The 25,461-nt window shown below is 50.4% G+C and overlaps 1 protein-coding gene across 2 annotated transcripts in view; it reads left to right on the plus strand.

The window, feature by feature from the left end:
- The first annotated feature begins 17,711 nt into the window (after positions 1-17,711).
- The window catches only part of KCNH2 (potassium voltage-gated channel subfamily H member 2), a 357,462-nt gene continuing 349,712 nt past the window's right edge, over positions 17,712-25,461 (plus strand). The window contains exon 1 of one of the 2 annotated variants that reach the window (XM_069729246.1): positions 17,712-19,249. In XM_069729246.1, coding sequence (XP_069585347.1) covers positions 19,174-19,249 — 76 coding nt within the window. In that variant the 5' untranslated portion in view covers positions 17,712-19,173. The remainder of the gene's footprint in view (positions 19,250-25,461) is intronic. The other variant, XM_069729245.1, reaches the window with a different exon arrangement.

A 25,461-nucleotide genomic window follows, 5' to 3' on the forward strand; every position in this document is an offset into this window, starting at 1 on the left:
ATATATGTGTACAGAGAGTGTGGAGCCCCCGACACTGTGTATATATGTGTACAGAGAGTGTGGAGCCCCCGACACTGTGTATATATGTGTGTACAGAGAGTGCGGAACCCCCGACACTGTGTATATTTATATATGTGTGTATAGAGAGTGTGGAGCCCCCGACACTGTGTATATATGTGTGTACAGAGAGTATGGAGCCCCCGACACTGTGTATGTATGTGTGTACAGAGAGTGCGGAGCCCCCGACACTGTGTATATATGTGTGTATAGAGAGTGCGGAGCCCCCGACACTGTGTATATATGTGTGTACAGAGAGTGTGGAGCCCCCGACACTGTATATATGTGTGTACAGAGAGTGTGGAGCCCCCGACACTGTGTATATATGTGTGTACAGAGAGTGCGGAGCCCCCGACACTGTGTATATATGTGTGTACAGAGAGTGTGGAGCCCCCGACACTGTGTATATATGTGTACAGAGAGTGTGGAGCCCCCGACACTGTGTATATATGTGTGTACAGAGAGTGTGGAGCCCCCGACACTGTGTATATATGTGTGTACAGAGAGTGTGGAGCCCCCGACACTGTATATATGTGTGTACAGAGAGTGTGGAGCCCCCGACACTGTGTATATATGTGTGTACAGAGAGTGCGGAGCCCCCGACACTGTGTATATATGTGTGTACAGAGAGTGTGGAGCCCCCGACACTGTGTATATATGTGTACAGAGAGTGCGGAACCCCCGACACTGTGTATATATGTGTGTATAGAGAGTGTGGAGCCCCCGACACTGTGTATATATATATATATATATATATATGTGTACAGAGAGTGCGGAGCCCCCGACACTGTGTATATATGTGTGTATAGAGAGTGCGGAGCCCCCGACACTGTGTATATATGTGTGTACAGAGAGTGCGGAGCCCCCGACACTGTGTATATATGTGTACAGAGAGTGTGGAGCCCCCGACACTGTGTATATATGTGTGTATAGAGAGTGGAGCCCCCGAAACTGTGTATATGTGTGTACAGAGAGTGTGGAGCCCCCGACACTGTGTATATATGTGTGTACAGAGAGTGCGGAGCCCCCGACACTGTGTATATATGTGTGTACAGAGAGTGTGGAGACCCCGACACTGTGTATATATGTGTGTACAGAGAGTGTGGAGCCCCCGACACTGTGTATATATGTGTACAGAGAGTGTGGAGCCCCCGACACTGTGTATATATGTGTATAGAGAGTGTGGAGCCCCCGACACTGTATATATGTGTGTACAGAGAGTGTGGAGCCCCCGACACTGTGTATATATGTGTGTACAGAGAGTGCGGAGCCCCCGACACTGTGTATATATGTGTGTACAGAGAGTGCGGAGCCCCCGACACTGTGTATATATGTGTGTACAGAGAGTGCGGAGCCCCCGACACTGTGTATATATGTGTGTACAGAGAGTGCGGAGCCCCCGACACTGTGTATATATGTGTACAGAGAGTGTGGAGCCCCCGACACTGTGTATATATGTGTACAGAGAGTGCGGAGCCCCCGACACTGTGTATATATGTGTGTACAGAGAGTGCGGAACCCCCGATACTGTGTATATATGTGTACAGAGAGTGCGGAGCCCCCGACACTGTGTATATATGTGTACAGAGAGTGCGGAGCCCCCGACACTGTGTATATATGTGTGTACAGAGAGTGTGGAGCCCCCGACACTGTGTATATGTGTGTACAGAGAGTGTGGAGCCCCCGACACTGTGTATATGTGTGTGTATAGAGAGTGTGGAGCCCCCGACACTGTGTATATATGTGTGTACAGAGAGTGTGGAGCCCCCGACACTGTGTATATATGTGTATAGAGAGTGGAGCCCCCGACACTGTGTATATATGTGTGTACAGAGAGTGTGGAGCCCCCGACACTGTGTATATATGTGTACAGAGAGTGTGGAGCCCCCGACACTGTGTATATATGTGTATAGAGAGTGTGGAGCCCCCGACACTGTGTATATATGTGTGTACAGAGAGTGCGGAGCCCCCGACACTGTGTATATATGTGTACAGAGAGTGCGGAGCCCCCGACACTGTGTATATATGTATGTATAGAGAGTGTGGAGCCCCCGACACTGTGTATATGTGTGTACAGAGAGTGTGGAGCCCCCGACACTGTGTATATATGTGTGTATAGAGAGTGCGGAGCCCCCGACACTGTGTATATATATGTGTATAGAGAGTGCGGAGCCCCCGACACTGTGTATATTTATATATGTGTGTATAGAGAGTGTGGAGCCCCCGACACTGTGTATATATGTGTGTACAGAGAGTGCGGAGCCCCCGACACTGTGTATATATGTGTGTACAGAGAGTGCGGAGCCCCCGACACTGTGTATATATGTGTGTACAGAGAGTGCGGAGCCCCCGACACTGTGTATATATGTGTACAGAGAGTGCGGAGCCCCCGACACTGTGTATATATGTATGTATAGAGAGTGTGGAGCCCCCGACACTGTGTATATATGTGTGTACAGAGAGTGCGGAGCCCCCGACACTGTGTATATATGTGTGTACAGAGAGTGCGGAGCCCCCGACACTGTGTATATATGTGTACAGAGAGTGCGGAGCCCCCGACACTGTGTATATATGTATGTATAGAGAGTGTGGAGCCCCCGACACTGTGTATGTATGTGTGTATAGAGAGTGTGGAGCCCCCGACACTGTGTATATATGTGTACAGAGAGTGCGGAGCCCCCGACACTGTGTATATATGTATGTATAGAGAGTGCGGAACCCCCGACACTGTGTATATATGTGTGTATAGAGAGTGTGGAGCCCCCGACACTGTGTATATATATATATATATATATGTGTACAGAGAGTGTGGAGCCCCCGACACTGTGTATATATGTGTACAGAGAGTGCGGAGCCCCCGACACTGTGTATATATGTGTGTATAGAGAGTGCGGAGCCCCCGACACTGTGTATATATGTGTGTACAGAGAGTGCGGAGCCCCCGACACTGTGTATATATGTGTACAGAGAGTGTGGAGCCCCCGACACTGTGTATATATGTGTGTATAGAGAGTGGAGCCCCCGAAACTGTGTATATGTGTGTACAGAGAGTGTGGAGCCCCCGACACTGTGTATATATGTGTGTACAGAGAGTGTGGAGACCCCGACACTGTGTATATATGTGTGTACAGAGAGTGTGGAGCCCCCGACACTGTGTATATATGTGTACAGAGAGTGTGGAGCCCCCGACACTGTGTATATATGTGTATAGAGAGTGTGGAGCCCCCGACACTGTATATATGTGTGTACAGAGAGTGTGGAGCCCCCGACACTGTGTATATATGTGTGTACAGAGAGTGCGGAGCCCCCGACACTGTGTATATATGTGTGTACAGAGAGTGCGGAGCCCCCGACACTGTGTATATATGTGTGTACAGAGAGTGCGGAGCCCCCGACACTGTGTATATATGTGTGTACAGAGAGTGCGGAGCCCCCGACACTGTGTATATATGTGTACAGAGAGTGTGGAGCCCCCGACACTGTGTATATATGTGTACAGAGAGTGCGGAGCCCCCGACACTGTGTATATATGTGTGTACAGAGAGTGCGGAACCCCCGACACTGTGTATATATGTGTACAGAGAGTGCGGAGCCCCCGACACTGTGTATATATGTGTACAGAGAGTGCGGAGCCCCCGACACTGTGTATATATGTGTACAGAGAGTGTGGAGCCCCCGACACTGTGTATATGTGTGTACAGAGAGTGTGGAGCCCCCGACACTGTGTATATGTGTGTGTATAGAGAGTGTGGAGCCCCCGACACTGTGTATATATGTGTGTACAGAGAGTGTGGAGCCCCCGACACTGTGTATATATGTGTATAGAGAGTGGAGCCCCCGACACTGTGTATATATGTGTGTACAGAGAGTGTGGAGCCCCCGACACTGTGTATATATGTGTGTATAGAGAGTGGAGCCCCCGACACTGTGTATATATGTGTGTATAGAGAGTGGAGCCCCCGACACTGTGTATATATGTGTGTACAGAGAGTGTGGAGCCCCCGACACTGTGTATATATGTGTACAGAGAGTGTGGAGCCCCCGACACTGTGTATATATGTGTATAGAGAGTGTGGAGCCCCCGACACTGTGTATATATGTGTGTACAGAGAGTGCGGAGCCCCCGACACTGTGTATATATGTGTACAGAGAGTGCGGAGCCCCCGACACTGTGTATATATGTATGTATAGAGAGTGTGGAGCCCCCGACACTGTGTATATGTGTGTACAGAGAGTGTGGAGCCCCCGACACTGTGTATATATGTGTGTATAGAGAGTGCGGAGCCCCCGACACTGTGTATATATATGTGTATAGAGAGTGCGGAGCCCCCGACACTGTGTATATTTATATATGTGTGTATAGAGAGTGTGGAGCCCCCGACACTGTGTATATATGTGTGTACAGAGAGTGCGGAGCCCCCGACACTGTGTATATATGTGTGTACAGAGAGTGCGGAGCCCCCGACACTGTGTGTATATATGTGTGTACAGAGAGTGCGGAGCCCCCGACACTGTGTATATATGTGTGTACAGAGAGTGTGGAGCCCCCGACACTGTATATATGTGTGTATAGAGAGTGCGGAGCCCCCGACACTGTGTATATGTGTACAGAGAGTGCGGAGCCCCCGACACTGTGTATATATATATATGTGTATAGAGAGTGCGGAGCCCCCGACACTGTGTATATTTATTTATGTGTGTATAGAGAGTGTGGAGCCCCCGACACTGTGTATATATGTGTACAGAGAGTGCGGAGCCCCCGACACCGTGTATATATGTGTGTATAGAGAGTGGAGCCCCCGACACTGTGTATATATGTGTGTACAGAGAGTGTGGAGCCCCCGACACTGTGTATATATGTGTGTACAGAGAGTGTGGAGCCCCCGACACTGTGTATATATGTGTATAGAGAGTGTGGAGCCCCCGACACTGTGTATATATGTGTGTATAGAGAGTGTGGAGCCCCCGACACTGTGTATATATGTGTGTACAGAGAGTGTGGAGCCCCCGACACTGTGTATATATGTGTGTACAGAGAGTGTGGAGCCCCCGACACTGTGTATATGTGTACAGAGAGTGCGGAGCCCCCGACACTGTATATATGTGTGTACAGAGAGTGTGGAGCCCCCGACACTGTGTATATATGTGTATAGAGAGTGTGGAGCCTCCGACACTGTGTATATATGTGTGTACAGAGAGTGTGGAGCCCCCGACACTGTGTATATATGTGTATAGAGTGTGGAGCCCCCGACACTGTGTATATATGTGTGTATAGAGAGTGTGGAGCCCCCGACACTGTGTATATATGTGTACAGAGAGTGCGGAGCCCCCGACACTGTGTATATGTGTGTGTATAGAGAGTGTGGAGCCCCCGACACTGTGTATATAAGTGTGTACAGAGAGTGTGGAGCCCCCGACACTGTGTATATATGTGTGTACAGAGAGTGTGGAGCCCCCGACACTGTGTATATATGTGTGTATAGAGAGTGTGGAGCCCCCGACACTGTGTATATATGTGTACAGAGAGTGCGGAGCCCCCGACACTGTATATGTGTGTGTATAGAGAGTGTGGAGCCCCCGACACTGTGTATATAAATGTGTACAGAGAGTGTGGAGCCCCCGACACTGTGTATATGAGTACAGAGAGTGCGGAGCCCCTGATACTGTGTGTGTGTATATATATATATATGTATGTATGTATGTATGTATGTATGTATGTATGTATATACTAGATGGTGGCCCGATTCTAACTCATCGGGTATTCTAGAACAGAGGTCCCCAACTCCAGTCCTCAAGGCCCACCAACAGGTCATGTTTTCAGGATTTCCTTTGCATTGCACATAGTTACATAGTTATTAAGGTTGAATGAAGACTATATGTCCATCTAGTTCAACCCATAGCCTAACCTAACATGCCCTAACATGTTGATCCAGGTGATGCAATTATTACCTGGGCAAAACTAAGGAAATCCTGAAAACATGACCTGTTGGTGGGCCTTGAGGACTGGAGTTGGGGACCTCTGTTCTAGAATATGCATGTCCACGTAGTATACAGTCATGGCCAAAAGTATTGACACCCCTGCAATTCTGTCAGATAATACTCAGTTTCTTCCTGAAAATGATTGCAATCACAAATTCTTTGGTATTATTATCTTCGTTTAATTTGTCTTAAATGAAAAAGCACAAAAAGAATTGTCCTAAAGCCAAATTGGATATAATTTCACACCAAACATAAAAAAGGGGGTGGACAAAAGTATTGGCACTGTTGGAAAAATCCTGTGATGCTTCTGTAATTAGTGTAATTAACAGCACCTGTAACTTACCTGTGGCACCTAACAGGTGTTGGCAATAACTAAATCACACTTGCAGCCAGGTGACATGGATTAAAGTTGACTCAACCTCTGTCCTGTGTCCTTGTGTGACCACATTGAGAATGGAGAAAAGAAAGAAGACCAAAGAACTGTCTGAGGACTTGAGAAACCAAATTGTGAGGAAGCATGAGCAATCTCAAGGCTACAAGTCCATCTCCAAAGACCTGAATGTTCCTGTGTCTACCGTGCGCAGTGTCATCAAGAAGTGTAAAGCCCATGGCACTGTGGCTAACCTCCCTAGATGTGGACGGAAAGGAAAAGTGACAAAAGATTTCAATGCAAGATTGTGCGGATGTTGGATAAAGAACCTCGACTAACATCCAAACAAGTTCAAGCTGCCCTGCAGTCCGAGGGTACAACAGTGTCAACCCGTACTATCCGTCGGGGCCTGAATGAAAAGGGACTGTATGGTAGGAGACCCAGGAAGACCCCACTTCTTACCCCGAGACATAAAATAGCCAGGCTGGAGTTTGCCAAAACTTACCTGAAAAAGCCTAAAACGTTTTGGAAGAATGTTCTCTGGTTGATGAGACAAAAGTAGAGCTTTTTGGGCAAAGGCATCAACATAGAGTTTACAGGAGAAAAAAAGAGGCATTCAAAGAAAAGAACACGGTCCCTACAGTCAAACATGGCGGAGGTTCCCTGATGTTTTGGGGTTGCTTTGCTGCCTCTGGCACTGGACTGCTTGACCGTGTGCATGGCATTATGAAGTCTGAAGACTACCAACAAATTTTGCAGCATAATGTAGGGCCCAGTGTGAGAAAACTGGGTCTCCCTCAGAGGTCATGGGTCTTCCAGCAGGACAATGACCAAAAAACACTTCAAAAAGCACTAGAAAATGGTTTGAGAGAAAGCACTGGAGACTTCTAAGGTGACAGCAATGAGTCCAGACCTGAATCCCATAGAACACCTGTGGAGAGATCTAAAAATGGCAGTTTGGAGAAGGCGCCTTCAAATATCAGGGACCTGGAGCAGTTTGCCAAAGAAGAATGGTCTAAAATTCCAGCAGAGCATTGTAAGAAACTCACTGATGGTTACCGGAAGCGGTCGGTCGCAGTTATTTTGGCTAAGGCCGGCGTCACACTGGCATATTGCATCCGATGCGAGATTTATCGGATGCGATATGCTAATAACACTCGCAGCAGAGCAGGAGCAGAGTGTCAGGCGTCTGTGCTCAGATTCTCTCGCACAGGGAGGATCGGAGCACAGCTGCGGAGGAGGCGGAGAAATGAATTTCTCCATCTCCTCCATTGCTGGGGTCTGCTTATAGCACACATCGTGGTGTGCGCTGTCTCACTCGCACCCATAGGCTTATATGGGTGCGAGTGAGCCGAGAGATTGTCTCGGACCGAGGAAAACGGCTGACAAGTCGGCAGCTGGGAGCTGCCCCATAACTTATCATTGGTCCGAGTGCAATGCGATTTTTTTTTATCGCATTGCACTCGGCCGTTTAAAGCGCCAGTGTGACGCCGGCCTTCAGGTTGTGCAACTAAGTATTAGGCTGAGGGTGCCAATACTTTTGTCTGGTCCATTTTTGGAGTTTTGTGTGAAATGATCAATGTTTTGCTTTTTGCTTCATCCTCTTTTGTGTTTTTTCATTTAAGACAAATTAAATGAAGATAATGATACCAAAGAATTTGTGATTGCAATCATTTTCAGGAAGAAACTGAGTATTATCTGACAGAATTGCAGGGGTGTCAATACTTTTGGCCATGACTGTATTGCCAAGCCCACGTAGTATATTGCCCAGCCCACGTAGTATATTGCCCAGCCCACGTAGTATATTGCCCAGCCCACGTAGTATATTGCCCAGCCCACGTAGTATATTGCCCAGCCACGTAGTATATTGCCCAGCCCACGTAGTATATTGCCCAGCCCACGTAGTATATTGCCCAGTCACGTAGTACATTGCCCAGCCACGTAGTATATTGCCCAGGCCACGTAGTATATTGCCCAGCCCACGTAGTATATTGCCCAGCCCACGTAGTATATTGCCCAGCCCACGTAGTATATTGCCCAGCCACGTAGTAATTTGCCCAGCCCACGTAGTATATTGCCCAGCCCACGTAGTATATTGCCCAGCCCACGTAGTATATTGCCCAGCCCACGTAGTATATTGCCCAGCCCACGTAGTATATTGCCCAGCCCACGTAGTATATTGCCCAGCCACGTAGTATATTGCCTAGCCCACGTAGTATATTGCCCAGCCACGTAGTATATTGCCCAGCCCACGTAGTATATTGCCCAGCCCACGTAGTATATTGCCCAGCCCACGTAGTATATTGCCCAGCCCACGTAGTATATTGCCCAGCCCACGTAGTATATTGCCCAGCCCACGTAGTATATTGCCCAGCCCACGTAGTATATTGCCCAGCCCACGTAGTATATTGCCCAGCCCACGTAGTATATTGCCCAGCCCACGTAGTATATTGCCCAGCCCACGTAGTATATTGCCCAGCCACGTAGTATATTGCCCAGCCCACGTAGTATATTGCCCAGTCACGTAGTATATTGCCCAGCCCACGTAGTATATTGCCCAGCCACGTAGTATATTGCCCAGCCACGTAGTATATTGCCCAGCCACGTAGTATATTGCCCAGCCACGTAGTATATTGCCCAGTCACGTAGTATATTGCCCAGTCACGTAGTATATTGCCCAGTCACGTAGTATATTGCCCAGCCACGTAGTATATTGCCCAGCCCACGTAGTATATTGCCCAGCCACGTAGTATATTGCCCAGCCCACGTAGTATATTGCCCAGCCCACGTAGTATATTGCACAGCGACGGAGTATACAGCACAGAGTCACGTAGTATAGAGACTTAAAAAAAAAAAAAGTAAACATATACTCACCTTCCGAAGGCCCGTTGAAGTCCTGCTATACTCACCATCCGCCGCCTTTTCCGCTCCTCTGGACGCTCCCGGGACCTCTCCATTGCAAGCGGCAGCTTCCGGTCCCAGGGCTGGTGTGAGCAGGACCTGTGATGACGTCGCGGTCACATGACCGTGACATCACGGCAGGTCCTTATCGCACATCAGCCCTGGGACCGGAAGCTGCCGCTTGCAATGGAGCGATCCCAGGAACATGGCGAGGAGCGGGAAAGGCGGCGGAGGGTGAGTATAGCAGGTTTTTTGTTTTTTTTTATTATAGTGCTTTGCAAAAAGCACTATATTGTTATTCCACCGTAGTCAACTTCTTCTTCTTCTTCTTCTTCTTCTTCTTATTATTCAGTCCGCAATTAATGCGGCCCGAACCGCTACACGCACAGACTCCAGTGAGGTGTCATTTCGAAGCCAGCGTTCCTGGGAGGTGTGCTAAGTATTTTTCGTGTCGATCGGATTTGTAGTTTTGGCGCAATTGGCGTTTGAAAATTTTGTCTCAATGCATTTCAATGGGGAAATTTTGCCACAAGCTTATAATGGCAGTTATTTTGAAATTGCCTCAGAAATCAGCCCAACTGCCACCTGGCTGATTAACTCATTGCTATGTGCAGTCAGACCCTGTTACTATGCCAACGCCTACGAAATCTACATGACCCCACTAGGACACAGGTTTGCCAGATAATATCAGCTCTTAAAGTGACCCGCACACCAAATTGTTACCTGAGGTGCCAGCCCACCAAATCGGACCCAGAGAGACCCCGCCCACCAAATCGGTCCCTGAGGTGCCCCGCCCACCAAATCGGACCCAGAGGGTAAGTGCACCCCTGCCCCATGTGTGCAAAAGTGCACCCCTTGTGTATGCAAAACTAAGTTCACCCCCACCCCATGTGTGCAAAAGTAATTGCACCCCCGCCCCCGTGTGTGCAAAAGTAAGTGCACCCCCGCCCCCGTGTGTGCAAAAGTAAGTGCGCCCCCGGCCCTGGATGTGCAAAAGTAAGTGCACCCCTGCCCCATGTGTGCAAAAGTAAGTTCACCCCCACCCCATGTGTGCAAAAGTAATTGCACCCCCACCCCAAGTGTGTAAAAGTAAGTGCACCCCCGCCCTGTGTGTGCAAAAGTAAGTGCACCCCCGCCCCCGTGTGTGCAAAAGTAAGTGCACCCCCGCCCCCGTGTGTGCAAAAGTAAGTGCACCCCCGCCCCCGTGTGTGCAAAAGTAAGTGCACCCCCGCCCCCGTGTGTGCAAAAGTAAGTGCACCCCCGCCCCCGTGTGTGCAAAAGTAAGTGCACCCTGCCCCGTGTGTGAAAAGTAAGTGCGCCCCCGGCCCCGGAAGTGCAAAAGTAAGTGCAACCTGCACCGTGTGTGAAAAGTAAGTGCGCCCCCGGATGTGCAAAAGTAAGTGCACCCCAGTCCCGTGTGTGAAAAGTAAGTGCACCCCAGGTCCTGTGGGTGAAAAGTAAGTGCACCCTCGGTCCTGTGGGTGAAAAGTAAGTGCATCCCGGTCACGTGTGTGAAAAGTAAGTGCACCCCCGGTCCCGGGTTTGAAAAGTAAGTGCACCCCCGGTCCTGTGTGTGAAAAGTAAGTGCACCCCCGGTCCTGTGTGTGAAAAGTAAGTGCACCCCGGTCCCGAGTGTGAAAAGTAAGCGCACCCCAGGTCCTGTGGGTGAAAAGTTAGCGCACCCTCGGTCCTGTGTGTGAAAAGTGCACCCCGGTCCCGAGTGTGAAAAGTAAGCGCACCCCAGGTCCTGTGGGTGAAAAGTAAGCGCACCCTCGGTCCTGTGGGTGAAAAGTAAGTGCATCCCGGTCACGTGTGTGAAAAGTAAGTGCACCCCCGGTCCCGGGTTTGAAAAGTAAGTGCACCCCCGGTCCTGTGTGTGAAAAGTAAGTGCACCCCCGGTCCTGTGTGTGAAAAGTAAGTGCACCCCGGTCCCGAGTGTGAAAAGTAAGCGCACCCCAGGTCCTGTGGGTGAAAAGTTAGCGCACCCTCGGTCCTGTGTGTGAAAAGTGCACCCCGGTCCCGAGTGTGAAAAGTAAGCGCACCCCAGGTCCTGTGGGTGAAAAGTAAGCGCACCCTCGGTCCTGTGGGTGAAAAGTAAGTGCATCCCGGTCACGTGTGTGAAAAGTAAGTGCACCCCCGGTCCCGGGTTTGAAAAGTAAGTGCACCCCCGGTCCCGTGTGTGAAAAGTAAGTGCACCCCCGGTCCATTGGGTGAAAAGTAAGTGCACCCCCGGTCCCATGAGTGAAAAGTAAGTGCACCCCCGCTGCCATATGTGAAAAGTAAGTGCACCCCCTATCCCCTGTGTGAAAAGTAAGTACATCCCTGTTCCCGTGTGTGAAAAGAAAGTGCACCCTCGGTCCCGTGTGTGAAAAGTAAGTGCACCCCTGCTGCCATATGTGAAAAGTAAGTACACCCCCGATCCCGTGTGTGAAAAGAAAGTGCACCCTCGGTCCCGTGTATTAAAAGTAAGTGCACACCTGTTCCTGTGTGTGAAAAGTAAGTGCACCCCCGGTCCTGGTGTGAAAAGTAAGTGCACCCCCGGTCCCGTGGGTGAAAAGTAAGTGCACCCCGCCACCGAATTTGCAAAAGTAAGTGCGCCCCCGGTGTGCAAAAGTAAGTGCGCCCCCGGCCCCGGTTGTGCAAAAGTAAGTGCGCCCCGGGTGTCCCGTGGGTCAAAAGTAAGTAAACCCCAGGTCCCGGGTGTGAAAAGTAAGTGCACCCCCGATCCCGTGGGTGAAAAGTAAGTGCACCCCCGATCCCGTGGGTGAAAAGCAAGTGCACCCCCGCTGCCATATGTGAAAAGTAAGTGCACCCCCGGTCCCGTGGGTGAAAAGTAAGTGCACCCCCGATCCCGTGGGTGAAAAGTAAGTGCACCCCCGATCCCGTGGGTGAAAAGCAAGTGCACCCCCGCTGCCATATGTGAAAAGTAAGTGCACCCCCGGTCCCGTGGGTGAAAAGTAAGTGCACCCCCGATCCCGTGGGTGAAAAGTAAGTGCATCCCTGGTCCCGTGGGTGAAAAGTAAGTGCACCCCGCTGCCATATGTGAAAAGTAAGTGCACCCCCGGTCCCGTGTGTGGAAAGTAAGTGCACCCCCGGTCCCGTGTGTGGAAAGTAAGTGCACCCCCGGTCCCGTGTGTGAAAAGTAAGTGCACCCCTGGTCCCGTGGGTGAAAAGTAAGTGCACCTAGGTCCCATGTGTGCAAAAGTAAGAGCGCCCCCAAATCGGACCCAGAGTGACCCCGCCCACCAAATCGGACCCAGAGTGACCCCGCCCACCAAATCGGACCCAGAGTGACCCCGCCCACCAAATCGGACCCAGAGTGGCCGCGTCCACCAAATCGGACCCAGAGTGGCCGCGTCCACCAAATCGGACCCAGAGTGGCCGCGTCCACCAAATCGGACCCAGAGTGGCCGCGTCCACCAAATCGGACCCAGAGTGGCCGCGTCCACCAAATCGGACCCAGAGTGGCCGCGTCCACCAAATCGGACCCAGAGTGGCCGCGTCCACCAAATCGGACCCAGAGTGGCCGCGTCCACCAAATCGGACCCAGAGTGGCCGCGTCCACCAAATCGGACCCAGAGTGGCCGCGTCCACCAAATCGGACCCAGAGTGGCCGCGTCCACCAAATCGGACCCAGAGTGGCCGCGTCCACCAAATCGGACCCAGAGTGGCCGCGTCCACCAAATCGGACCCAGAGTGGCCGCGTCCACCAAATCGGACCCAGAGTGGCCGCGTCCACCAAATCGGACCCAGAGTGGCCGCGTCCACCAAATCGGACCCAGAGTGGCCGCGTCCACCAAATCGGACCCAGAGTGGCCGCGTCCACCAAATCGGACCCAGAGTGGCCGCGTCCACCAAATCGGACCCAGAGTGGCCGCGTCCACCAAATCGGACCCAGAGTGGCCGCGTCCACCAAATCGGACCCAGAGTGGCCGCGTCCACCAAATCGGACCCAGAGTGGCCGCGTCCACCAAATCGGACCCAGAGTGGCCGCGTCCACCAAATCGGACCCAGAGTGGCCGCGTCCACCAAATCGGACCCAGAGTGGCCGCGTCCACCAAATCGGACCCAGAGTGGCCGCGTCCACCAAATCGGACCCAGAGTGGCCGCGTCCACCAAATCGGACCCAGAGTGGCCGCGTCCACCAAATCGGACCCAGAGTGGCCGCGTCCACCAAATCGGACCCAGAGTGGCCGCGTCCACCAAATCGGACCCAGAGTGGCCGCGTCCACCAAATCGGACCCAGAGTGGCCGCGTCCACCAAATCGGACCCAGAGTGGCCGCGTCCACCAAATCGGACCCAGAGTGGCCGCGTCCACCAAATCGGACCCAGAGTGGCCCCGCCCGCATATCGGACCCCCAGGAGCCCCGCCCACCAAATCGGACCCCCAGGGGCCATGCCCACCAAATCGGACCCCGCCCACCAAATCGGACCCAGAGTGTCCCCGCCCACCAAATCGGACCCAAATAGGCCCCTGAGGGGCCCCGCCCACCAAACCAGCGCCTGAAGGGCACCCAAGTGTGAAAGTCTTGCAGAGGCAGCCCGGGCACCATTCCAAAGCACTATCTGTAGTTCCTTCAGGAAATACCCATCTAGTTATTTTTAACATGCATGTTTTTACTATTGATGCTGCATAGGCCGCACCAATAGTAAATAGTTGGTGACACACAGGGTTAATAGCAGCGGTAACTGAGTCCGTTACACCGCAGGTCGTTACCGCTGCCATTAACCCTGTGTGAGCGGTGACTGCGGGGAGTATGGAGCGGGCGCCGGGCAGTGAGTGCAGGGGAGTAGGGGAGGGACTAATCGGACTGTGCCCGTCGCTGATTGGTCGCGGCAGCCATGACAGGCAGCTGCCGAGACCAATCCGCAAACGAATAACCGTGACAGAAGGACAGAGAGACAGACGGAAGTGACCCTTAGACAATTATGTATATAGATATGTGTACAGAGAGTGCGGAGCCCCGAAATTGTGTATATGGAGTTAGATTAGATACAGCAGGCAGTATCAGGGTGGTTTCACATTAGCGTTTTTTTTTTTTTTTTTGCGTTTTTGCGGCAAAAAACGCAAAAAAAAGCATGCGTTTTCCCCCCCTATATTTAACATTAAAAACGCATGCGTTTTTTGTATGCGTTTTTGCAACGCATGCGTTTTTTTTCTGCATGCGTCGTGTTGCAGAAATGCAACATGTAGTATTTTTAGCGGCGTTTTTTTGCGGCAAAAAAAATGCATTGCTGTCTATGTAAACGCATGCGTTTTTAACCACATGCGTTTGCATGCGTTAAAAACGCATGCGTTTTTAAAAAAAACAAACATAAAAACACACTGATAAACCACCCCACACCATAAAATTGATAAAGGGATCCTACCCCTAACCCTACCCCTAACCCTAATCCCTTTAAGGGTAGGGTTAGGGGTAGGGTTAGCATCCCTTTAGGGTTAGGATCCCTACCCCTAACCCTAGCTCTTTCTGTTTATAGTGGGTTTTTTACTTTATTTTGATGATTGGCAGCTGTCACACATTTATCTGCTTGCGTTTAAAAAACGAAAACGCATGTTAGGCTACGTTCACACTAGCGTTCGGCTAGTGTGCGTCGCGCTAGCGTCGGGCGACGCACGCGTCATGCGCCCCTATGTTTAACATGGGGGACGCATGCGTTTTTGCTTGTTGCGTCTTCCGACACGTGCGTCTTTTTTGACGCTAGCGTCGGACCAAGAAAACGCAACAAGTTGCATTTTTCTTGCGTCCGATTTTCGTCAAAAAACGACGCACGCGTTGAAAAACGCAGCGTTTTTGCGTGCGTTTGCACGCGTTTTTTGGTGCGTTGTGTGTCGCGTCGCCGACGCAGTGGCGCACAACGCTAGTGTGAACGTAGCCTAAACGCATCAAAACGCTGCGTTTTTTTCACCACATGCAAAAACGCAGCGTTTGCACGCGTTTACATGCGTTTTTTCACCATGTGTTTTTTTTTTAAAACGCATGCGTTTTGAAACGCAAGTGTGAAACCAGCCTCACATGGTTGGATTGGATGCATACTCGTAGCCACTGGAGATGAAGTTCCTTGGGATGTCTGGGCTGCATATATACACACTGTGTGGTTTTCTCTCCCCAGGAGCGGACATCGATGCATCGTCTCATCTTCTACAGCTGCTGACACTGGACAAGGTCCACACGGTGTCATCTCCCACTGCCATACTGGAGCTGATCGGACGCCAGGAACTTTCTATGCAGTGACTACACCAGCAGAATAGTGAGTGCAGCTCTGGAGTATAATACAGGATGTAACTCAGGATCAGTAATGTATGTACACAGTGACTGCACCAGCAGAATAGTGAGTGCAGCTCTGGGGTATAATACAGGAGGTAACTCAGGATAAGTAATGTATGTACACAGTGACTGCACCAGCAGAATAGTGAGTGCAGCTCTGGGGTATAATACAGGAGGTAACTCAGGATAAGTAATGTATGTACACAGTGACTGCACCAGCAGAATAGTGAGTGCAGCTCTGGGGTATAATACAGGAGGTAACTCAGGATAAGTAATGTATGTACACAGTGACTGCACCAGCAGAATAGTGAGTGCAGCTCTGTGGTATAATACAGGAGGTAACTCAGGATAAGTAATGTAATGTATGTACACAGTGACTGCACCAGCAGAATAGTGAGTGCAGCTCTGGAGTATAATACAGGATGTAACTCAGGATCAGTAATGTATGTACACAGTGACTGCACCAGCAGAATAGTGAGTGCAGCTCTGGGGTATAATACAGGAGGTAACTCAGGATAAGTAATGTATGTACACAGTGACTGCACCAGCAGAATAGTGAGTGCAGCTCTGTGGTATAATACAGGAGGTAACTCAGGATAAGTAATGTAATGTATGTACACAGTGACTGCACCAGCAGAATAGTGAGTGCAGCTCTGGAGTATAATACAGGATGTAACTCAGGATCAGTAATGTATGTACACAGTGACTGCACCAGCAGAATAGTGAGTGCAGCTCTGGGGTATAATACAGGAGGTAACTCAGGATAAGTAATGTATGTACACAGTGACTGCACCAGCAGAATAGTGAGTGCAGCTCTGGGGTATAATACAGGAGGTAACTCAGGATAAGTAATGTAATGTATGTACACAGTGACTGCACCAGCAGAATAGTGAGTGCAGCTCTGGGGTATAATACAGGAGGTAACTCAGGATAAGTAATGTATGTACACAGTGACTGCACCAGCAGAATAGTGAGTGCAGCTCTGTGGTATAGTACAGGACATAGCTCGGGTTCAGTTCTGATATTCAGTCTGCAGCTCTTGTTAATAGTGAGAGTCTGTGTAATGTTGGGAGCGGTCAGTTCCCCTTTAGTTGATACATGTGATCTGTCGCTCAGGTTCTGATATATATGTAATGTATGAGGTTAGTTGGGCTCCGGCCTCCTCCGCAATTTGTGCTCCTGTTGGGTCAGGATTAGCTCTGAGATGTAAATATCCTGTTTTTGGCTAATCCCTGTATTAATCCCACCGGCCTTCATATAAACACTGATTCTTCCTGTCTCACATCTCGTGCCTCATTTGTTCCTCCTGTCTGGCCCCTCATGCCTCACTTGTTCCTCTTGTCCGACCCCTCGTGCCTCATTTGTTCCTCCTGGTCGGCCCCTCGTGCCTCATTTACTCTTCATGGCGGCCCCTCATGCCTCACTTGTTCCTCCTGGCCGGCCCCTCGTGCACCATTTGTTCCTCCTGGCCTATCCTTCGTGCCCCATTTGTTCCTCCTGGCCATCCCCCCGTGCCCCATTTTTTTCAAACTGGCTGGCCCCCCGTGCCCCATTTTTTTTCCTCCTGCCCGGCCCTTCATGCCCCATTTGTTCCTCCTGCCCAGCCCCCCGTGCCCCATTTTTTTCCTCCTGGCTGGCCCCTTGTGCCTTACTTGTTCCTCCTGGCCGGCCCCTCGTGCCCCATTTGTTCTTCCTGGCCGTCCCCTTGTGCCCCATTTTTTTTTTTTTTTTCTCCTGGCCGGCCCCTCATGCCTCATTTATTCCTCCTGCCCAGCCCCTCGTGCCCCATTAATTCCTCCTGCCCCATTTATTCCTCCTGCCCGGCCCCTCGTGCCTCATTTGTTCCTCCTGCCCGGCCCCTCGCGCTTCCCCGTCCGGCACCCACACCTCTGCCCTGCCCTGCACATGATGACACCTTTTACCCTGTTATCCGTGATTCCCTCATTTGCCCCTTTAACCCCAGCTCTGCCGCTCCACCTGCGCCTGTGATGGAGGCGTCCTGTGGCTGGAGGTTCTGCAGCAGCACGTCTCTGGGGGGCTGCTCACAGACCGGTGCCCCCATAAGACGGAGCCTGTGATGCTTCCCAGCTGGGAATCCCTTGTGTCTGACAGCGGAGGGGGAGGACTGTGAGGAGGAGGAGGAGCAGCGGCATCAACAAGCAAAGACCAGGCACAACACCATCCGTCTCCTCCAGCATCCCCTGCTGCCTCCTCTCCTAATAAGGGGATGCCTTCTGGAGGAGACGGCCCCGGCGCCCTGCCAGCCCCACGTTACAGCACGCGTCCTGCGCCCTGCCAGACGAGAGCGGCGTAGTCACCGACCAGGGGGCGCCCGAGCAGGTGGCAGAAAAATACACCCCGTCAACCGGATCTCAAGGCTCCGACCTCCCTCCCGTGCACGCTAACCACCGATTCCCGCCTTCCCCAACAAAGGATCATGGGATAATAGCGCCGCCAGCACCCAAGGCCACTGGGATATCTCCATCACCCGCTATTCGGCTGGCATGCTGGAACGCACGGGTTTCATCCACCTGAAGACCACCCTGTAGGACGGAACTAGTGTGCCAGGCTCAGGACGGGCACCTGCATCCGCTCCTCGGGAAGTTTCCTGGACAGCGTCTCGCGTGGCCACTGCCCCTGTGGCCAGAAGTGCTGACCTCCATGATACCTTAGGGTGGGCACCTGGCATCCCTTAGAGGGTTGTGCCGACAGGTTCATTTCCTTTGTGTGCCGATACCATTGAGCGCTACCCTACAGGTGGTGGTGGGGGCACCCGGGCCTGCGGTTACCTTGTGCCTGTGCCCTGTGGACCCTTACGGCGGACCACGCCGAGTGCAGGGAGGGCGAGGGTCCTGCTAATAATAGGAGCAGATAAGTGTCAGCCGCTGCTCCCAGCATGACTGCCGGCTCCAGGGATGAATGCGCTGCCAGCCCTGACTGCTATTGTCTGACTAGACTGCCTGCTGAGGCTTAAAGGGTTAACAGCGCCCCCACCCCTGGCACACGTGCAGATGAGCCCCCCCGTGACTGGCATTGAGAGTCCGCGGCTGATGTGAGTACAGGTGCCGGGTGGCAGCAGGTGCAGGGGCACTGCCCGGCATTATGGGATTGTCTCCTAGACCCTCCCCGTATATTACCCGGCCCCAGGTGAGAGGTTAGCAGTCACCAATGAGCCGCCAGAAGACCACGGGCATCGGGTAGCTGCACGGCCTGAGGTTCGCACTCCGTTAATCCCGGCTTCTCCGTACCCCGAGCTTGGGACACTATTTGGCTCTGCCCCGTGGACCCGACTTTGGCGCTGCCCCCTGGTACATTGTTTTTTTTCTCTGCCCCGTGGTACAGGGAACATTACTTTTGCTTTGCTCTGCCTCGTGGTACCGGGAACATTACTTTGGCTCTGCCCCGTTGCACTGGGAACATTACTTTGGCTCTGCCCCGTGGCACCGGAGACCTCTCTATGTTCTGTTTTTTGGATATACTTTGTTTGAATTAGACTCGGACATCGAACGTGTTGTTTTAGGGGTGGCACGTACCACCAGCCTTCATGTGATCGGTGTGAAGGAGGATATACAGCAGCGGCTACCCATGGGATAAGGATGCCTGTCCGAAGAGGTCACGTCGCCCCTCAGAACACCTTCCTGGACACCATTATACGGAAATTCGAAGGACAAAGTAAGAAATAGATTCTTGCTGGGTCTCACCATAAGATGTTCATGTATACGGGGTCCCTACATGTGATGTACCCATAGCCGACCATGTATACGGGGTCCCTACAAGTGATGTATCCATAGCTGACCATGTATACGGGGTCCCTACATGTTATGTATCCATAGCCGACCATGTATAGGGGGTCCCTACATGTGATGTACCCATAGCCGACCATGTATACGGGGTCCCTACATGTGATGTACCCATAGCCGACCATGTATACGGGGTCCCTACATGTGATGTATCCATATCCGATCATGTGTACGGGGTCCCTACATGTGATGTACCCATAGCTGACCATGTATATGGGGTCCCTACATGTGATGTACCCATAGCCGACCATGTATACGGGGTCCCTACATGTGATGTACCCATAGCCGACCATGTATACGGGGTCCCTACATGTGATGTACCCATAGCCGACCATGTATATGGGGTCCCTACATGTGATGTACCCATAGCCGGCCATGTATACGAGGTCCCTACATGTGATGTACCCATAGCCGGCCATGTATACGGGGTCCCTACATGTGATGTACCCATAGCCGACCATGTATACGAGGTCCCTACATGTGATGTATCCATAGCCGACCATGTATACGGGGTCCCTACATGTGATGTACCCGTAGCCGACCATGTATACGGGGTCCCTACATGTGATGTATCCATAGCCGACCATGTATACGGGGTCCCTACATGTGATGTATCCATAGCCGACCATGTATACGGGGTCCCTACATGTGATGTACCCATAGCTGACCATGTATACGGGGTCCCTACATGTGATGTATCCGTAGCCGACCATGTATACGGGGTCCCTACATGTGATGTACCCGTAGCCGACCATGTATACGGGGTCCCTACATGTGATGTACCCATAGCCGACCATGTATACGGGGTCCCTACATGTGATGTACCTATAGCCGACCATGTATACGGGGTCCCTACATGTGATGTACCCGTAGCCGACCATGTATACGGGGTCCCTACATGTGATGTACCCATAGCTGACCATGTATACGAGGTCCCTACATGTGATGTATCCATAGCCGACCATGTATACGGGGTCCCTACATGTGATGTACATGGGTCCTTCTGACGTTATCTATGATGTTACATAGGACTGCAGGTGACATTTACTACATTATCTATACCCAGGGAGTTATCATTGTGTTATCGGTGGTGTTACATGGGACTGCAGCTGACATCTACTATTTTATATGTATATAGAGAGTTATCACTGTGTTATCTGTGGTGTTACATAGGACTGCAGGTGTCACGTACTACATGATCTGTACTCAGGGAGTTATTGTTATCGGTGGTGTTACATGGGACTGCAGGTGACATCTATTACATTATATGTATATAGAGAGTTATCACTGTGTTATCGGTGGTGTTACATAGGACTGCAGGTGACATCTGGTACAGTGTTGTTCTCCGTCGGACTTTTCCTTGGTTCCCATTGTTTCATCCGTGCTTTTAGCAGATAGACTAGCGCGGATGTGATGAGTGTAGCCCCGATGTCGGCGTTTTATAACGTGTACTGTCCCTTTAATTAGCGCAGTCACAGTGTGTGAAGCTGTGTATATAGCGGGTACTTTGGGCTCTGGCTTTTCTCACCGGGTTCTCTGTTTGTAAAGAAAAAACATTAGCGCCGACCGTAGAGACCAATCAGACGGCTCCTTTCACTTTCTAACCCTCTAGCGGTCGGTCGTCTGCTTTGTGGCTTCTTTCCATCGCAGGAGGTTTTGTAAATCCCGGTCTCCCTCTGCGCCTGTAATATTTGGATACATGACCTTCTCCACATCCTCCCTGTATCCAGTGTGGACTGTCTCCGGATCCTAGGCCCCAGACTTGTGATCTGCACTGATACATTCTAACAAGCAGGGAGCCGTAGTGCCGCTGCTGAAAGCCGCAGAACAGAACCTTAGATCTCGTTCTTTGTAATTCTTCAGATCGGACTCCAGGTTCGGTGAATGTCAGGAGAACGCGCCGCTGTACAGTTTGGTGGAGGGATAATTCACCGGTGGGTGTTTGTGTCAGTTCCCACACTCTCTACACCCGACAGGTCAGAGATAAAGTTGTGGGGGAAGAGTAAAGCAGGGTTAGGTTATAAAAAAGTAGCCCAAGCTCTGAACATGTCGTAGAGCACTAATTAGAGAAGAAGCCAAGAGGCCCATGGTCCCTGGAGAAGCTCCAGAGATCCACAGCTCAAGGGGGACAATATCCACAGGAGAACTGTTTAGTCGTAAACTACACAAATCTGTCCTTCATGGAAGAGCGGCAAGAAGAAAGACCTTTTTCAAAGACATAACATGTCCCATTGGCAGTTTGCAAAAAGCCACGTAGTGGACAAAGCGAGCCTGTAGAAGAAGGAGCTCTGGTCAGATCAGAGCCAAGGAGAGTTTTTTTTGGGCCAAATGTAAAATGCTGTGTGTGTGGAAAACTAACGCTGCATGTGACGAAAACACCATCCCCACTGTCACACATGGTGGTGGCATCATTCTGTGGGGAGGCTTTTCTTCAGCAGGGGCAGGGAAGCTGCTCAGAAGTGACGGGAAGATGGATGGAGCTTAATACAGGGCAATCCTGGGGGAAAACCTGTTAGAGGCTGCAAAAGATAGGAGACTGGGGCGTAGGTTCACCTTCCAGCAGGACAACGACCCTCAACATCCTGCCAGAGCCACAATAGAGGGTTTAGATCAGAGCATATTCCTGTGTATGAACGGCCCAGTCACCGTCCAGACCGAATCCCAGAGAATCTGTGACAAGATGTGAAAATGCGAGTGTGCAAATAAGAAGGGGCCTATACATATGCAAATGGATGTGCCTTTAGGAGTTTGGGGGAATGATGGTTTGTGCTGACAGTCACCCAGCTTTCCCAGAATCGGATACGACCGGGAAGAAGCAAATAGGACAATGTGACCGAGGCAGGACTTCTATTTTCCGTAGATTGTATGGGAACATGTTCTTGACTTCGGGGGTGTCTGGAAATAGATGAGATTTACTGGTACTTGTCAAGATAGGGGGGAGTCACATGAGATAACGCTGCGTCACATCAGACAAGTGTCATGTGACACATGGATAACGGCGTGTCAAGGGAGATAAGGAAGCGTCATGTGAAACGCTGCGTAGTGTCAGGTGCGGTCAGTTTCTCCCCAGCACCACTCCTCCTGTATATATACACTGCACAGGACCACTCCTCCTGTGTATATACACTGCACAGTACCCCTCCTCCTGTATATATACACTGCACAGTACCGCTCCTCCTGTATATATACACTGCACAGTACCGCTCCTCCTGTATATATACACTGCACAGTACCACTCCTCCTGTATATATACACTGCACAGGACCACTCCTCCTGTGTATATACACTGCACAGGACCACTCCTCCTGTATATATACACTGCACAGTACCGCTCCTCCTGTATATATACACTGCACAGTACCGCTCCTCCTGTATATATACACTGCACAGTACCACTCCTCCTGTATATATACACTGCACAGGACCACTCCTCCTGTGTATATACACTGCACAGGACCACTCCTCCTGTGTATATACACTGCACAGTACCACTCCTCCTGTGTATATACACTGCACAGTACCACTCCTCCTGTGTATATATACACTGCACAGGACCACTCCTCCTGTGTATATACACTGCACAGTACCACTCCTCCTGTGTATATATACACTGCACAGGACCACTCCTCCTGTATATATACACTGCACAGTACCACTCCTCCTGTATATATACACTGCACAGTACCACTCCTCCTGTGTATATACACTGCACAGTACCACTCCTCCTGTATATATACACTGCACAGTACCGCTCCTCCTGTCCTGTATATATACACTGCACAGTACCGCTCCTCCTGTCCTGTATATATACACTGCACAGTACCACTCCTCCTGTATATATACACTGCACAGGACCACTCCTCCTGTGTATATACACTGCACAGTACCACTCCTCCTGTGTATATACACTGCACAGTACCACTCCTCCTGTGTATATACACTGCACAGTACCACTCCTCCTGTATATATACACTGCACAGTACCGCTCCTCCTGTATATATACACTGCACAGTACCACTCCTCCTGTATATATACACTGCACAGTACCACTCCTCCTGTGTATATACACTGCACAGTACCGCTCCTCCTGTATATATACACTGCACAGTACCACTCCTCCTGTATATATACACTGCACAGGACCACTCCTGTGTATATACACTGCACAGTACCACTCCTCCTGTGTATATACACTGCACAGTACCACTCCTCCTGTATATATACACTGCACAGTACCACTCCTCCTGTCCTGTATATATACTCTGCACAGTACCACTCCTCCTGTCCTGTATATATACTCTGCACAGTACCACTCCTCCTGTCCTGTATATATACACTGCACAGTACCACTCCTCCTGTATATACAGTGGGGCAAAAAAGTATTTAGTCAGTCAGCAATAGTGCAAGTTCCACCACTTAAAAAAATGAGAGGCGTCTGTAATTTACATCATAGGTAGACCTCAACTATGGGAGGCAAACTGAGAAAAAAAAATCCAGAAAATCATATTGTCTGTTTTTTTAACATTTTTTTTGCATATTATGGTGGAAAATAAGTATTTGGTCAGAAACAAACAATCAAGATTTCTGGCTCTCACAGACCTGTAACTTCTTCTTTAAGAGTCTCCTCTTTCCTCCACTCATTACCTGTAGTAATGGCACCTGTTTAAACTTGTTATCAGTATAAAAAGACACCTGTGCACACCCTCAAACAGTCTGACTCCAAACTCCACTATGGTGAAGACCAAAGAGCTGTCAAAGGACACCAGAAACAAAATTGTAGCCCTGCACCAGGCTGGGAAGACTGAATCTGCAATAGCCAACCAGCTTGGAGTGAAGAAATCAACAGTGGGAGCAATAATTAGAAAATGGAAGACATACAAGACCACTGATAATCTCCCTCGATCTGGGGCTCCACGCAAAATCCCACCCCGTGGGGTCAGAATGATCACAAGAACGGTGAGCAAAAATCCCAGAACCACGCGGGGGGACCTAGTGAATGAACTGCAGAGAGCTGGGACCAATGTAACAAGGCCTACCATAAGTAACACACTACGCCACAATGGACTCAGATCCTGCAGTGCCAGACGTGTCCCACTGCTTAAGCCAGTACATGTCCGGGCCCGTCTGAAGTTTGCTAGAGAGCATTTGGATGATCCAGAGGAGTTTTGGGAGAATGTCCTATGGTCTGATGAAACCAAACTGGAACTGTTTGGTAGAAACACAACTTGCCGTGTTTGGAGGAAAAAGAATACTGAGTTGCATCCATCAAACACCATACCTACTGTAAAGCATGGTGGTGGAAACATCATGCTTTGGGGCTGTTTCTCTGCAAAGGGGCCAGGACGACTGATCCGGGTACATGAAAGAATGAATGGGGCCATGTATCGTGAGATTTTGAGTGCAAACCTCCTTCCTTCAGCAAGGGCATTGAAGATGAAACGTGGCTGGGTCTTTCAACATGACAATGATCCAAAGCACACAGCCAGGGCAACGAAGGAGTGGCTTCGTAAGAAGCATTTCGAAGTCCTGGAGTGGCCTAGCCAGTCTCCAGATCTCAACCCTATAGAAAACCTTTGGAGGGAGTTGAAAGTCCGTGTTGCCAAGCGAAAAGCCAAAAACATCACTGCTCTAGAGGAGATCTGCATGGAGGAATGGGCCAACATACCAACAACAGTGTGTGGCAACCTTGTGAAGACTTACAGAAAACGTTTGACCTCTGTCATTGCCAACAAAGGATATATTACAAAGTATTGAGATGAAATTTTGTTTCTGACCAAATACTTATTTTCCACCATAATATGCAAATAAAATGTTAAAAAAACAGTGATGTGATTTTCTGGATTTTTTTTTCTCAGTTTCTCTCCCATAGTTGAGGTCTACCTATGATGTAAATTACAGACGCCTCTCATCTTTTTAAGTGGTGGAACTTGCACTATTGCTGACTGACTAAATACTTTTTTGCCCCACTGTATATACACTGCACAGTACCACTCCTCCTGTATATATACACTGCACAGTACCACTCCTCCTGTCCTGTATATATACACTGCACAGTACCACTCCTCCTGTCCTGTATATATACAC

Source organism: Ranitomeya imitator, chromosome 6 (genome assembly GCF_032444005.1).
Source record: "Ranitomeya imitator isolate aRanImi1 chromosome 6, aRanImi1.pri, whole genome shotgun sequence".
Classification (NCBI taxonomy): Eukaryota; Metazoa; Chordata; class Amphibia; order Anura; family Dendrobatidae; genus Ranitomeya; species Ranitomeya imitator.